At 48.4% G+C, this 15,647-nt stretch overlaps 6 protein-coding genes across 6 annotated transcripts; 4 read left to right on the plus strand and 2 right to left on the minus strand.

The window, feature by feature from the left end:
- Positions 1-2,181: 2,181 nt before the first annotated feature.
- CANTADRAFT_87506 (glycosyltransferase family 15 protein) lies at positions 2,182-3,405 on the plus strand (the record flags this gene model as incomplete). The annotated part of the gene is made up of 1 exon (XM_020211347.1): positions 2,182-3,405. One exon carries the CDS (start codon positions 2,182-2,184, stop codon positions 3,403-3,405), a length of 1,224 nt encoding a protein of 407 aa, XP_020066644.1.
- Positions 3,406-3,663: 258 nt separating this feature from the next.
- Positions 3,664-4,908, plus strand: CANTADRAFT_44773 (glycosyltransferase family 15 protein; the record flags this gene model as incomplete). The annotated part of the gene is made up of 2 exons (XM_020209145.1): positions 3,664-3,810; positions 3,877-4,908. The coding sequence occupies 2 exons, from the start codon at positions 3,664-3,666 to the stop codon at positions 4,906-4,908; spliced, it is 1,179 nt and encodes a 392-aa protein (XP_020066645.1).
- A 2,376-nt stretch (positions 4,909-7,284) lies between these two features.
- Positions 7,285-8,823, plus strand: CANTADRAFT_46048 (uncharacterized protein; the record flags this gene model as incomplete). Its single annotated transcript, XM_020209282.1, has 2 exons — positions 7,285-8,570; positions 8,685-8,823. 2 exons carry the CDS (start codon positions 7,285-7,287, stop codon positions 8,821-8,823), a joined length of 1,425 nt encoding a protein of 474 aa, XP_020066646.1.
- A 679-nt stretch (positions 8,824-9,502) lies between these two features.
- On the plus strand, positions 9,503-11,988 carry AFG3 (AAA family ATPase). The gene has a single exon (XM_020207117.1). The coding sequence runs from the start codon at positions 9,512-9,514 to the stop codon at positions 11,885-11,887; it is 2,376 nt and encodes a 791-aa protein (XP_020066647.1). The 5' UTR covers positions 9,503-9,511; the 3' UTR covers positions 11,888-11,988.
- Positions 11,989-12,105: 117 nt separating this feature from the next.
- On the minus strand, positions 12,106-14,225 carry CANTADRAFT_110899 (uncharacterized protein). The gene has a single exon (XM_020206190.1). The coding sequence runs from the start codon at positions 13,954-13,956 to the stop codon at positions 12,184-12,186; it is 1,773 nt and encodes a 590-aa protein (XP_020066648.1). The 5' UTR covers positions 13,957-14,225; the 3' UTR covers positions 12,106-12,183.
- Positions 14,226-14,579: 354 nt separating this feature from the next.
- CANTADRAFT_46170 (uncharacterized protein) lies at positions 14,580-14,798 on the minus strand (the record flags this gene model as incomplete). The annotated part of the gene is made up of 1 exon (XM_020209300.1): positions 14,580-14,798. One exon carries the CDS (start codon positions 14,796-14,798, stop codon positions 14,580-14,582), a length of 219 nt encoding a protein of 72 aa, XP_020066649.1.
- Positions 14,799-15,647: the final 849 nt, after the last annotated feature.

Consider the following 15,647-nt stretch of genomic DNA (forward strand, 5'->3'; position numbering starts at 1 on the left):
TTCTCTGTATTGTTAAAATTGACAAGTGTACCATCCCGAGGGACAGTACGAACAAGTTTGAAAAAAATGCGACCTAGTGGTGACTGCAAATACATATATGCAGGACAATACTAAAAAATGATTGGATTCCACTACAAGTGCTATATTATCTTAGACGACAAGATCCAGCTAGCGCCTAACAATTATTGAGAAGATAGTTTGTATTAAAATTTCCATAAGAGAAATTTGCCTGGCTTTACTCCAGTGAGTAGACACATAATGCTAAACCTAAAAGTGGATGGTGTGCGTCTTATTTTGTTCAGCCATAGCTCCTATTGAAAACTCCTATTTAACATTATTTGCTTCTTAAACGTGCCGTATGTTGCACACCAAGTTGCAAAAAACTATCAAAAGACGAATTTTAAAATTAATTAAATTATGAAGGTTTGACCTAATGGTGAGTTATCCATTGCAATAAATACCCAGTCAGTAGATTATAATATACTTCCCATTAGCAAATAGAAAAAAAGAAGACGATGTACCCTCAATCCTCAGGGATACAGTTGGTACCATTGGGTATGAAATGCTTTTCATTTCAAACAACTGTGTAGAGAAAACTAACGTCTAATTTACGTGCAGCTTCACCGTCTCATATAACTGAATAATTTCTTGAGGGTTTCAGGGGTCCAGACAGAAAAGTCTGCGAGTGTGTTAGTTTCAAATAGAAGACATTCTCAAGAATTGGTAGCCTTTTCAAGAGGGGAGCCCAAATCACACCCGGAGAATAGTAGTAAAGTTTACCTGTGTGCCAATCGATGAAGAACTCCAAACCTAAAGACTTGATGGCTTCCTGGGAATCCAGGCACTGCAAAAGAATGCTTTGAAATGATCTACACCACGATTTGTGGATTCATCAGTTAAAGAATGATCTGAATTAGAACTTACCTGGTATCCAAAGAGACTGACTGAAATAGATTTTTACCATACACAGCAACATATTTGTATTAAAAGATGCAATCCAGTCTACTAACCCATTCTCTTTTTCTTCCTCTAGTTTCAAAAGGTGAGTCTGAGCTCGCTAAGGGTCCCGGTGCAGTTTGTTGTATTTGACGTACAATTCAATGAAAAAAACAGTAAATCTCGAGGCATATCTCTTGCAATCATCTCTAGGGGCGATTCCCTGTCAACTAGGGCCATGTCGCTACTGCAGCATACGGCTGAACTTACACAGTTCATGGATGAATATCGCCCCACCACTAGCGTGCTACGAGCCCGGGGCCAGTTTAGTTGTCGTACATCCTGCATGCATAGAAGACTAAGATGAGCCAAGGGCTATTATCCATGTGTGAAAGCTAGAGGACACCTAACAGTTTGGGTGCTTTGAGTGCTGTGTCGCTCCTCCTTTATGTGGATACATTCTAGTGAATTGGAAATCTTGCAGGTGTTTGTGCACTTCGCGGTTGCCAGTTGCCACGAGATTTCAAGCTACCCTACCTCGGGCATTTAGGGCCAATGTTGCACCTGCTATTTGTGCTGATCCCACTCCAACGCCATTGGGTGTAATTGCGGTGTCTTGTGCTTCCAGCAGGAAGAAAATATCGGGGTGAATGGTGGAAAATATGATCAAGCACCACAAAAAATAGTCACGGTGACGAGCGTGCTCTGTGGTGGGCATCCAGTGGGAACTACACTCACCACACCCACCACACTCACCATCTCCCACAGGAGTATCACCGCACAAGCTTGTTATGGTTTCGCCCCTAGAGGCAATGTAACACCACTGGATGCGCCGTTTGCGTCGGTTGCGTGGCTAGCGGGTACATGGCGCATGCCATCGAAGCGGTAGGCGCCGCACTAAACCGTCGAGTTATTACCCTTTTGGCCCACCGAACTTCGAGCATCAGGCTCCGTGCAGCGCCTTTGTCTGAAGGTAAACAACTAGATATAGCTCGGAAATCTTGCATAGCTTACGCTTGGCAAAAAAATATCCACTGGTGTTCCACCCACTAGCTGGACTGTTACGCAGCCCCACTCTGTGGCCACCTCTCCTCTGGCGATATGGTCTAGGGGTAGGCCCCTGGACAGAACAGTGCGAGGCGCCGGGCAGCATGCACGCGAGGTGCTGCACGTGCGCGGTGCACCTCTTTTTGATCTCACTACCACTTTCGTGAAAAGTATCAAACTATCTTTATCATCACAATCATGGCAAGGGTTCCAGTGCTACGCTTGCTAGGCGTGGCCGTGGCCGTGATGGTGTTGTACTCACTCCTGCTCCTCATGCGACCCGACATCTCCGCCTCCGATATTGCCGCTGCCACAGTGCCAGCCGAGCAACCTCCACCTCCACCAGTAAAGCTTCCACCATTGCCGCCCATCAGGGACCAGGACAAGGAATTGCAACAGGGAAACGCCCAGATTGAGTCCCAGGAGCTGCTCCCTATCGCTTCGCCTGGCAGCGAGCGCGTCAAGGCCACATTCGTGACGTTGGCACGTAACAAGGAGTTGTATGCCCTTATCGAGTCGATGAGAAGCGTGGAGGACCGTTTCAATCACAAGTACAACTACGATTGGGTGTTCTTGAACGACGAGCCGTTCACACAGGAGTTCAAGGACCTCACGTCCGCCATCGTCTCGGGAAAGACCAAGTACGGACTCATTCCCAAGGAGCACTGGAGCTATCCTGAGTGGATCGACCAGGACAAGGCAGCGGAAACGAGAAAGAAAATGAAGGCAGACGGCATTATCTATGGTGATCTAGAGAGCTACCGCCACATGTGCCGTTTTGAGTCGGGATTTTTCTGGAGAAACCCGCTTCTTGACGAATATGACTGGTACTGGAGGGTGGAGCCCGAGACAAAGGTACACTGTGACTTGGACTACGACGTGTTCAAGTGGATGAAGGATAACAACAAGGTGTATGGTTTCACGATCTCCATCCACGAGTTCGACAAGACGATTCCCACCTTGTGGAAGCACACCAAGGACTTCATCCGTGCGCACCCCGAGCACCTCGCGCACAACAACTTGATGGACTTCATCTCCAACGACGGAGGCGACACCTACAACTTGTGTCACTTCTGGTCCAACTTCGAGGTGGCCAACCTCAACTTCTGGCGCTCTCAGGCTTACCGCGAGTACTTTGAGTACTTGGACCGTGCGGGAGGGTTCTTCTACGAGCGGTGGGGCGACGCACCTGTGCATTCTATTGCAGCCGCCTTGTTCTTGCCTAGAGACAAAATACACTACTTCGAAGACGTTGGCTACAACCATGGCGTGTACACGCAGTGTCCGTTGAACAACGAGTTCCGCTACAAGCACAAGTGCCACTGCAACCCAGAAAAGGACTTCACTTTTGACGGGTACTCGTGCACGGGGCGGTATTACGACGTGATGAAGATGCCCAAGCCCAAGGAGGCCAAAGAGTAGCTCAAGAAGTAGCCCATCAGTAGCTCAATACATATGAACATCCCTTAGTGTAGTGCAGCCTTTGCTGCAGTTTACGGGCAGCGCCCGGCGCCCTGATCACTTTGTGCCGGGGGCGTCGCCAGGATATTTTTGCACACGCGTGCTGCACGCGAACCAGCCCAGAAATCCGCCCATCACGTGTACCGGACACCTTGGGATTTTTCGTCGCGCGCTATAAGTACACCTGTTGCTTCCCATTTCTTCCCCCAACCTCCCGCCATGTCGCCCAGATCTAACGCCAGGATTGTCCGGTTCGGAGTGTTTGCCCTCATCCTCATCGGGTGTGGGTACATTCTCTCCCGTGGCTCCACCTACCCTGTGGTGCCCACCACCCCCGTTGTCCCCGTGACTCCTAACGCCAACCAGGTTCCTGCTGCCGGCGCAAACACCCCTGTGGTGCCCGCTGCTGCTGCTGCTCCAGCTGCTGCCGAGCAAGTTCCTGCTGCCGCAAAGCCTAAGGCTGCCGCTGCCGTTCCTGCGGCCCAGGACAAGATCAAGGCCACCTTTGTCTCGTTGGCCCGTAACTCGGACTTGTACTCGCTCTTGGGGTCCATCAGACAGGTCGAGGACCGTTTCAACCGCAAGTTTGAGTACGACTGGGTTTTCTTGAATGACCAGCCATTCAACGAGGAATTCATAGCAGAAACCACCGCGTTGGTCAGTGGTAAGACCAAGTACGGTCTCATTCCCAAGGAACAATGGTCGTACCCTGAGTGGATCGACCAGGAGAAGGCTGCCTTGGCCAGAGAGGCCATGAAGGAAAAGAAGGTCATCTACGGTGATTCCGTACCTTACAGACACATGTGCAGATACGAGTCAGGTTTCTTCTGGAGACACGAATTGATGGCTGAATACGAATACTATTGGAGAGTTGAACCCGACATCAAGATCTACTGTGACATCGACTACGACATTTTCAAGTGGATGAAGGACAACAACAAGGACTACTCGTTCACGATCTCGTTGCCCGAATACGAAGCTACCATCCCTACCCTCTGGAAGACCACCAAGGAGTTCATCGAACAGAACAAGCAGTACGTTGCCGAAAACAACTTGTTGCAGTGGATCTCTAGCGACAACGGTGAAACCTACAACGGATGCCACTTCTGGTCCAACTTCGAAATTGCCAACTTGAACTTCTGGAGAGGAGAGGCCTACACCAAGTACTTCGAGTTCTTGGACAAGGCCGGTGGGTTCTTCTACGAGAGATGGGGAGATGCCCCTGTCCACTCCATTGCAGTTGCCTTGTTCATGAACAAGGACAAAGTGCATTTCTTCGAGGACGTCGGCTACAACCACGTTCCATTCCACAACTGTCCTGTGGACCCCGAAGTCAGAAAGCAAAAGAACTGTGCCTGCAACCCCAACGAGGACTTCACCTGGAAAGGCTACTCGTGTACCAGCAAGTTCTACACTTTGACCGACAAGAAGAGAATGAAGGGATGGGAGAAGTTTGCTGATTGAGCAGTATATAGTAGGAATGTTTGACTACCCGGGCTGGCTTTCGTAGAGTTGCAGCCTGGGTGTTCACTATGTATAGTTAATGAGCATCGACGGGTGCAAATTGGAAGATGTGCCACATATAGAAAAGCGTAGTGTAGATGCAAAATAGCCTAATTATTAGTACACTACGATAGAAGGGCGCAGTGTGAAATCACCAAGAACATTCGTCAATACGATGAATAAGAATAGTGTGCAAGATGTTACCCAACTATTCACAATTGGAAAAGTGAAGTGTGAAATCACCATTTTAGTAGCCACCAGCAGTAGATAAGCTGTAGTGGATCACCTTCACCGTTTAAGCACTGTTGTGTGAATCACTACTAACCATTAGATGAGGGTAGTGTGTAATCACCATAACTTAAATAGTTCATCACATCAGCTGTAGATGCAAAATATCACCCAACTACGCTTACTAAAATTAGAAAGCTGAGTGCAAAACAACCATTTTAGGCCACTAAGATTAGATGAGGGTAGTGAATCACCATGCCCATTTAGAACACTGTAGGATGGATCACCGAGTGGAATCACCATTTAGTCCACCATTAGCTGTAGATGCAAAATTCCTACTCCAACGATTAGATAACTGGTGCAAAATAACCATAACCATAACCATTTAGCCACTACATTAAGGCTGTAGCGTAGATGCAACATATCCATAACCATTGTAGTTCTCCTAGGCAAGCCATACCTGGAGAGGAATGTGCACGTGATCCTCGTGTGCGATGCTGCCCCAAACGACGCAGCTGGTGCATCTGGCACCGGGCTCGCCATACATATGCATATTCGTTTCATCCCTTTTGTGCGCCAGTCTCCGAGCCTGAACTGCCCATCAGCCTGCTCCAGTTGACGACCACGGTAAGTTCCTGGCAGCAGCCAGTCTCGCCAAGGCATCACGGATCCCATGCCTCACCAGCGGCGTTGCTGTGGGGTTTGGGCGCCACTGCTGTCCCCGCCAATGTGGGATGGTGGATGTTTCAAACATGCATCGGTTACGTAAGCGTGCGTCGGGCTCCCGGAATCTTGTGTCTGATCGAGAGCTTGCGAGGGTCTGTTAAGTGAAGGATCGGGGCCAGCAGGTGGGGGATCATGGTGATGGCCTGCTTAAGGAGCCTCCCACCCCTGGTGGTGCGCATGGCGGCTTTCGCGGTCTGGCGATTCGTCAATTGTGCCATTCTCGCAGCGAACGCCAGCGACAGTAAGCGAGCATTATGTCCAAGCTTCTATTGTGCTGGAGGGCCATGACATGTAGTGACAATAGTGTTGGTGGTATGGGGCCGCGGAGCCCGTGGCGACCACCGCCTGTTCCGCACCCCGTCCTCCCCATACCTCTAACACTCGTCTTCCGTGTCCCGCATAATCTGAAACACCCTTTGTGTAACCTCACATTCTACCATGATATATAACACCAGACCGCCATCCCTGTGGATCTGGAGCACTAGACAGGCAACGAACGGATCCATACTGTTGTGGTTCTCCAGCAAGTATCGCCAAGCAGCCACCAGCCGGCCACTCCACGAATAGCCGAGAATAGCGTCGCTTAGCCTAGAATAGATTCGAATAGGTTTGAATACCGACCCGAATAGTGTCAGAATAGGTTCGATTAGCATCAATAGCCCCAGATTAGCTTCCAGATCCGCCTGCCAACGTCAGACCGGCTGTCACGTCAGATCCACGTCACCTGTCACTGCAAGCAGCGCCAACACGCAAGCAGCGCCTATACTCAAGCAGCGCCAACAGCACCAGCACCACCTGCCACTCCCGCTCTCGCCAGCACCAGCACCAGCACCAGCGCCAGGCTATCCACGTCAGTAAGTGCGCCTCAACGCCGGACCACCTGCCCCTGCCACGCAGCCCATTGTCGTCATCCTCAACACAGCGGCTGATCCACTCGCTCGTCTAACCGTGTTTTTGTGCCACCACCAGACTCAGGTACCACACACCATCAACGCCAGCTTCTTCGCGTCAGGAACATCCGTCGTACTGCCGTTGTGCCTGCCATAGTGACCACTGTCCCCAGCACCGTCGTAACTTCTACCGTCGCGTGCGCTGCAACTCCCGCCAGCGACACAACACCACGAGACCCCACCACGAGACCCCACCACGAGCTGCACCACCACTACCACCATCACCAGTGCTGCACCACCAAGAAATACCCAATTTCTCGCTGCACCTCCCGCTAGCTCCCTGTGCCTCGCTATCCCCCGCTAGCCACCCCCCTAGCGACCCATCCCCCCGCTAGCTTTCCTGTGCCTCCCCATCCCATCCATTGTGTTTCCTGCTATTGTTGCCAATTCCAACATTTTCACCACTTCCACCATGTCTCAAGGCCAAGTCGACATGGCTGTTTCTCCCCCTACACATCTTGGCTCTGCTCAAGGTCCTCCCGTGTCGCCACGAGAGTCTCCCGTCCGCACGCTGGCGCCTAATCCTGCCAAGAGACACCGTCCCAAATCGTTGAATTTAAATCCGTCCAGTCCTCAGGACGACTCCCGCAAGAAGCCTAACAAGAACGCCGACTTGGCACTTCGCATCGTCAGTCCAGGTCTTCCCATTCTCAACGAAGAAATGGAGACTACCGTCAAGATCTCCCAGAAGATCGAGTTGCAACAGCGCCACTTGATAGCTGCCCGCCAGCAGGGCGGCTCGTCCTCGGGAATGTCGCCTACTGGCAGCTCGGGAACGCTGCCAGGAAGTGCTCCCACGCCTTCAGGCTCCGCCAACACCTCGATGGACGGCTCCAACAGCCCCAAGAACGTAGCAGTTCTAGACGACAAGCTCTCGGCACCTACTTCTGCCAAAAGGTTGAAAAGAGACAACATCCCCACTCCATTGACCATTGGACCCTCTGCCAGATCTTCCAACTCCCACAGGCCTCTGATCCAGTCGGCTCCAATACGATACACCTCCCGAGTCCCAGTGACAGCGAGACCCTCGGTCCCTCTGCAAGTACGCAGATACCCCCCTCCTCTCGCTTCAGCAGTGCCTCTTGGACCCCATCCATACGCCTACTCGGTCCAGAGAAGATACAGACCCTTTCCCAACACTCATGTGACATATCTGGCGCTTCCTGGTCACCCACACCAGCCAGTCATGCCCACCACGCCTTACAAGCGAATCAGAATGGTCGCTCCGCACACCACCACCTCGCCATACTTCCCCAGAGGAATCAGACGTGCGGTGGTACCCACAGGGCCTGTCAATGCCCAGGCACATTCGTCCCAGCAAGAAGCCAAGCCGTATAACGTCACCGATATCTACCACGGCGACTTGATGAAGGTTGCACCATTACAGTCGCAGCCTCTCTCGGCCCAGCGTGAGTATTTTGAGTCCTCGTCAGCAAAACCTACTCCTACCACCAGCCATAAAATGATTGAGGACGATAGACTTCCAGTATCTGACGAAGAAGTGAGAGAGATGCAAGAAAAGTACAAGCGGAATTCGGAAGAGGCAAAGTCCGAAGAATACAAGCCTGGCCAACCTCGTGCTTATGGATATCCTGGTGAATATCAGCAGGAACAATACGGCTCCCAATATCGCCCTATCAAGTCGGGTGAAATCTTTGGCTCCATCAACTTGATGAATGAAAGCATTTTCAACTTCAAAATATTCGCCCAGGCCCCTGAGTCGGACTCGCGCAAGGATGAAGATGTGGAGGATCGTGCCCTTGAAAAAGATCCGGAGGATAAGGACAATAGTGGCCCTGAAAAAGAGTCGGGTTCGGCCACCCCACCCTCCAGAGAGAAATCGCCTTCACAAGCCTCCAAGGAGGAGGACAGTGATGACTGGTTGGCAAAAGAGAAAGACAAGTTTTTGAAGATTTGTGAAACTAGTTGGGATGAATTTGTTAACAGTAGAAGATTGACCTCCGATTGGTAAGCTTCTATTTCGTGTTGGTTTTTTATTGCTCTGATGGTCCCGCCTCCTTAATTCTACCTTTAATTCTTAATTCCACCACCATGATCGCAGATCTGGATTCATTTCTTGGGGCCTAGAGTCATCGGCTCGATCACTCGTCTTCAACGAGGACTGAGTGTGACCTTTGTACTATTAATTCTCTATTGTTTGACTATTGGTTAGGACCGCATTGTTTCATAAAATACACAGTTCAGCAAGTATACCCACTGTAGACGATGGTATGCCCTGGCAGCACCATAGAATACTGGAATAGTTCGCAGCAATTTTTCTGTAGTCTTGTCCGGTAGCTAGGCACCAATAGTGAGACTTAGGGAGAAAATTTGTCCTCACCCCCACTAAAGTGTGAATTCCCTACCGGCAAACTAGCGAGGTTACGCTTTTGTCTTGCCAGGGCTCACAGAAATATTTCCCTGTGAAATTTCCCCAAAAAACTAGCAAATGCAACCTTTAGGAAATAACTTCATAGATAAAAGCCATTCAAAGAGTATCTCTCAGTCTATTTCGAGTCCATCCACAATTCGTCCTAATTAGCACAAACTATTTTCCACATGTATTGTTGGGCCAGTTCGGTGTCAAGATTACCACGTGACTCACTATTGGGAGGCGAAAATTTCACCATACAACTCTTACTATATACTCCATTAACACCATGTTAGCACGTCTTCTCTTGCGGAGGACTACTGGTCTATCCTGGAGGTTGAACCCCCCAGCTAGACTTGTTGGCCAGCAGCATAGAACGTTTTCCTCGATCAATAACCATTTGGCATTCAGAAACTCCACTGTGTTGAAGAACCAGAAGAAAGACGACAGTGAAGTGAACGACGATAAAAAGAAGGCAGAGAAGCCCACAAAGCCGGAAGAGTCCACCGAAGTCGACCCAGATACCCAAAAGAAGGACAAAAAGAAGGATATGGGCGACGAAGAGAAGGACATACGTGAAGAAATCAAGAAGCGATTACAGAAGAAGAATCCCAACATCAACCTCAACAACATAAAGGTGTATCAGTTCGACCAGAAGTCGATTGCCCGCTTCTTCATCGGAACATCCGTGTTGACCATCCTCTTGACTATGTACATGTTGACCAAAAATAAGGAAAAGAATGAATTGTCATTCCAGGACTTCAAGATCAATTACCTTGAAAAGGGTCTCGTCACCCGCTTGACAGTCATCAACAAGTTTGCTGTGCAAGCTGAATTGATCCGGGGCGCAGTTTCGGACCAAACATTCCAAACTGCAGGCGGTACTCCAGCCGTCGTCTTCACCATTGGCTCAGTCGAATTTTTCGAAGAGGAAATGAAGTTGAGTCAGGACAAGTTGGGAATTCCAATTGAAGAAAGATTGCCCATTTCGTACGAAGAGAGAGGCTCTTGGTTGAATTACATCATCCCCATTTTGCCTACTGTTTTATTGATTGGTGGTTTATGGTATATGACCATGCGTAGAGCAGGACAGGCTGGTGGCGGTGCCGGAGGTGCTGGTGGGCCTGGAGGTATCTTCAAAATTGGTAAGTCCAAGGCCAAGTTATTCAACCAGGAAACCGAAGTCAAAATCAAATTCAAGGACGTTGCTGGATGTGAAGAGTCTAAGGAAGAAATCATGGAATTCGTGAAGTTCTTACAGGACCCAAAGAAGTACGAAAAATTGGGAGCAAAGATCCCTAGAGGAGCTATCTTATCTGGCCCTCCAGGTACTGGTAAAACTTTGTTGGCTAAGGCAACTGCCGGTGAAGCTGGTGTTCCATTCTTGTCTGTTTCTGGTTCCGAATTCGTGGAAATGTTTGTTGGTGTTGGTGCCTCTAGAGTTCGTGACTTGTTCAAGACTGCCCGTGAAATGGCCCCAGCCATCATTTTCGTTGATGAAATCGATGCCATTGGTAAGGAAAGAGGAAACGGAAAAATGGGTGGTAACGATGAAAGAGAAAACACCTTGAACCAATTGTTGGTGGAAATGGATGGGTTTGAAGGCTCTGACCACGTTGTGGTCTTGGCTGGTACCAACCGTCCAGATATTTTAGATAAGGCATTATTGAGACCTGGAAGATTCGACAGACACATTTCTATTGACACTCCCGATGTCGAGGGCCGGAAACAGATTTTCAAGGTCCACTTGTCCAAGTTAACTTTGACAGCCGATGAGGAGATCAAGGCTAGTCAAAAGGATCTTGATTTCAGCAAGTATCAAGAATTGAAAGCAGAAGCCATTGAGAACCTTGCAGGAAGATTGAGTGCTTTGACTCCCGGTTTCGCTGGTGCAGACATTGCTAACTGTTGTAATGAAGGTGCCTTGATCGCAGCCAGAGAGGATGCCACCTCGGTGGACATCTACCATTTCGAACAAGCTATCGAGAGAGTTGTTGCTGGTTTGGAAAAGAAGTCTAGAATCTTGAGTCCTGAAGAGAAGAAAACCGTGGCCTACCACGAGGCTGGACATGCTATCTGTGGCTGGTTTTTGGAGTTTGCCGATCCTTTGGTCAAGGTCTCCATTATTCCAAGAGGTCAAGGAGCTTTGGGCTATGCCCAGTACTTGCCTAAGGACCAATATTTGGTTTCCCAGGAACAATTTAGACATAGAATGATCATGACATTGGGAGGCAGAGTCAGTGAAGAACTTCATTTCGACACTGTGACCAGTGGTGCATCAGATGATTTCAAGAAGATCACCCAGATGGCCCAACAGATGGTGTTAAAATTGGGAATGTCTGATAAGGTTGGACACATCTATTACGATAGTGGAGATGATGGTAGCGGGTTCAAAGTTCACAACAACTACTCTCAAACCACCGCCAAATTGATTGACGACGAAGTCAAGAGACTCATTGATGATGCTTACGATGCCTGTCACACCCTCTTGACTGAAAAGCTTGAATTGGTCGACAAGGTTGCCGAGGAGTTGTTCAAGAAGGAAGTGTTGACTAGAGAAGACATGATCAGATTGGTGGGTCCAAGACCATTCCCTGAACGTAACGACGCATTTGACAAGTATATCAAGGGCAAGGATGCTTTCAAGGGAAAGCCAAAGGACTAGGTGCACGGCCATAAGAGACCGATGCTCATAAAGGGAGTCTCTAGTGCTCCTTGCAAGAAACTGTACATAGTAATCATGTAATGCATGGAATAACGAGCTGATAGGTAGTAAAAGTAGAGGAAGCGTTAGAGATTTTTGAAATGGTAAGGAGAATTGTATTATTAGAGATTGCCTCGTTTGGTTACCGCAACAATGAAATAATTAGGAATCATTAAAGTCTTCTATTAGTTCTTGTATAAATAATGTGCTTAATATTACTATGGTTCGCATGCCTTTCTTATCGGCATTGAACTACCTCATCCCTGGAACAACTCTTCTATTGACTCGTATCCTTGGGCATCGACATCGATCTTGTAATCTACCGGAGACTTTGAAAGATCTGGAACACCCTGTATCGAAATTTTTCTCGGCTCTATTTGGGGATTCATTCGGGTGTAGGAAGAGTCATCCACATACAGACTTTCAGGTTTGGAATTTAGGATGCTGTTATGATCAATTTTCGGGAAATCAAATGGGTCCTCTTTCTCCGAATGCAGTTCTTCTTCCAGTAGTTCAGAATCTTCCAAATCGGATTCTATACCACTGGAATCACTGAAGAGCTCGTTGATATTATCATTAATATCCAGTGGACGCCGTATTAACTCTTGGTTTATGTTGTATCTATCAAAAAACTTCTTTTCAATCGACGAACTTTCTTGAGCTTGATTTACAACCTGCTTAGGATTTATATCATGTCCAAGATCAATAAAATGAGTTCTCCATTCCAAGTAGCCTCCATCAGTCATATACCCACAACCCAACAAAGGACACACCAATACCTGTTTCTTGCAAGAGCAATCAGATAAGCTGTCCATTTGGTGTTTCCTCAAGTCACCCATGGACAAGAAGAATTTCTGGCACAATTTTCCATTTTGCATTTTCCTCATACAGTGGAAGGGCTCGCCAGTCCCGGATAATGCTAAAGGTGGAATGGGGTACATAATAGGAAATTGATCGTGCAATTTTTTGGAGACCTTTTCCGACACGCTTAGAGGTGTTTCGTTTTCATTCAAAGATACTGGGTACCCCAAGGTGTAGAGGACGCCTGAGTGCTTTTCAAGAAGATGATTTTGGTATAATGACTTGTTTCCTGTGCAATAGTAACAATTTTCAATAGCACATTCAAATATTTTGACTTGGGGAGAATTATCCACCAAATATTCCGTTAGGATTGAATACTCCTCTTCGAATTGGTCCAGAGCACATTTCAGGGATTTTTTGGATTTTGGGTGCTCGGATATACTTGACGAATGACTCAAGTCAAAACTGGAGCCTTCAGTAGGGCTATCAAAATTCCCAGACAAGTCGAATAATCTTGTGGGAAGTATATCAGAATTCTGGCTGGCACCCTTCCCGTTCTGCTTGATAGGAGATGTGTCAGAGTCTGACCCTACTGGTGCAGCCTTTGTAGGGGATACATCGAATCTGGCGTCGGCCCTGACTGGGCTGGATGAGAGTCTGGATTTCTTGGTGGGTGAGGGGTTTAGAAGTAGGTTGTCCTCTAGTGGTGCTCTTTTGTGGGTGGGTTCATCGATTGACTCCGTCGACAGCGAGTTATAGAATAGGTTTAGCAGTTTCAACCGGGACTTGAGCTGATGTTTCTGGTCTTTCTGCTTCTTTTGCTTGAGTCGTTTGTCACGTTCCCAGTCGTAGTCCACGGCCCAGATGTTGCCGTCCAGACTGTTCTTATCATGCGCCAATTGGGTATTCAACGATCTCAAATGGCCATTGTCGATGGTGATCCTGCCAGTGACCAAGTCGATCTCGTCACTGGCCTTCTCGTCTTCGATGGTCGAGTACTTCTGGAGGATTTGCTCCCATTTGGACTGGAACTTTCGCGTGCTCTGGGCCTTTAGGCGTTCGAGTTCTCGTTGGAACGCCTGTGAGTCGTGATGGAGTTGTTTGTCTTCGTGGAGCAGGTCGAACTGCGATGGCTCGTCGTCGCTTTCGATGGCGATCAGTTTGGGCTCTGTCTGGCGCCCACTGAACTGTCCCGACGAGTCGTACGAGAGGTTGGGTATGTTATCCATGGACGGGGGGCCAGTTCTTGATGGTGGTGTTTACTGATATCTGCCCATATGCAGTGCGATGGACCCCACCAAACACGCGAAGCGCTGCAAAACGAGTTGTTTTCTCATAAATAACTGATAAATCCATCAATAGGATGGATATTAATGGTAAATCATCGCTGAATATTCTGAATGTTACGAGATACGATACTAGTGTAGCTTCTCAAACAGTAAAAGTGGCGGCAGACTAGGAAAAGTTCCAATCAAAATAGCCCTAAAAACAGTTGAGACAGTTGAGAAAACGGATTTGCAGTCTGGCGGTGCACTTGGCAGCAAACGCCACTACAAATGCAAGACAAGCGTATGTTACTTAGAGAAACGGTTGAAAGAAATGGAAAATAGAGAAATAAACCGAAAGAAATGTGAGGAGTAATTGAAAGAAACGTAAGAAATGTTGCAGATAACAACGGGCCAAAGTCACAAGTGTAATGAATGATTTTCTATAAAATTGTCACTCCCAGCTTTCTACACCGTTTGTTGATTGGCGTTTATGGCAATACTATATACAGATAATGGAGCATTGAAGGCTTTCTGGAGCACGGGCGACTTCCTCGCAACCTCTCTCCCCAGGTATTTTCCATGGTTTAGTCGTTATTGACGGTGCTGGTCCGCTCATTGTTCTTGTTCTTGTCCCAGCACTCTCTGAACGCTTGCATCTCGGGTAAGCACTTCCTCCAGTCGCCGTTGTCAGCATGGCAAAGCTGGAGCTTGAGGTTCTCGTCGTGGCAGCCTGTGTTGATGATCCGTTGGTCCCACTCGTCGGGCTCATCGTCGTCTACTTCCTGATGGTGGTTCTGCAGCATTGTATGGTTGGATGTTGCTAGCAAAGGCGGTGGAGTTACTCGACAGAATTAATGCTGGAAGAATCGAGCCTAGCTGACCTCAAATGGTTCCAGAAATGTGCTCATGATATATTTGGGCACGTGAGCCGGCCTTTGAGTGCCAGACACGGTGATGACCATCACCAGGGGCCCATTATTCTAATTCGGGAGTCCAGTCACTACATGGAGGTTCTTTTTAACATTAAAATAATATACATGGGCCGGTTTACACAGCCGTCTATGGAAATCTCTAGAAGCCAAATCCTCCCTTGGAATAGGCCATTGGCTTAATGTCTGGATGTGGCACGGCACTGAACGTTTCGATTTCCAAGTCCCAGGGACAGTTCTTGTCGTCGACATCCTTGTACCCTTCGCCATTGTCAGCAGCGCTGTCATATTGACTGTTCTCGGTGAAATGGACGACACCACCCAAGTTCCCGGTGGAGTCACAGTAGTTGGGTGCACTAAAGACGGTAATCAAACGGCCATTGTGCTCCTCCTCTACACCGCCCATTCTGACCTCGTGCGACCGCAACACCTTTCTGATTTTGTTGTTCAAGCAGAACTTCTCGGTGATGTCGGGTCCGAATTGCATACCGATTCCTCTCTTGGATGGTGATCTTCCAGGTGTTGGCTGAGGATCGGTCCACAACAACTCCATCGCAATACCTTCCCGTGGAGGCTGTGTAGATCCGGAAACTGGGAATCTGTTGAACTTCTTGATATCTTCCAAGCGGACATTATCGTCAGAGAATAAACCTCCATGCATGCACAAGTATGATCTGTTGATCAATGCAGCCAATGGCAAGGCCCCAAAAGACTCAGCAAACA

This window comes from Suhomyces tanzawaensis (assembly GCF_001661415.1).
Source record: "Suhomyces tanzawaensis NRRL Y-17324 unplaced genomic scaffold CANTAscaffold_1, whole genome shotgun sequence".
NCBI lineage: Eukaryota > Fungi > Ascomycota > Pichiomycetes > Serinales > Debaryomycetaceae > Suhomyces > Suhomyces tanzawaensis.

Excerpts from the sequence above, each read along its gene's own strand:
- AFG3 (XM_020207117.1), top strand. The coding sequence starts at position 9,512 with ATGTTAGCACGTCTTCTCTTGCGGAGGACTACTGGTCTATCCTGGAGG.
- CANTADRAFT_110899 (XM_020206190.1), bottom strand. The coding sequence starts at position 13,956 with ATGGATAACATACCCAACCTCTCGTACGACTCGTCGGGACAGTTCAGT.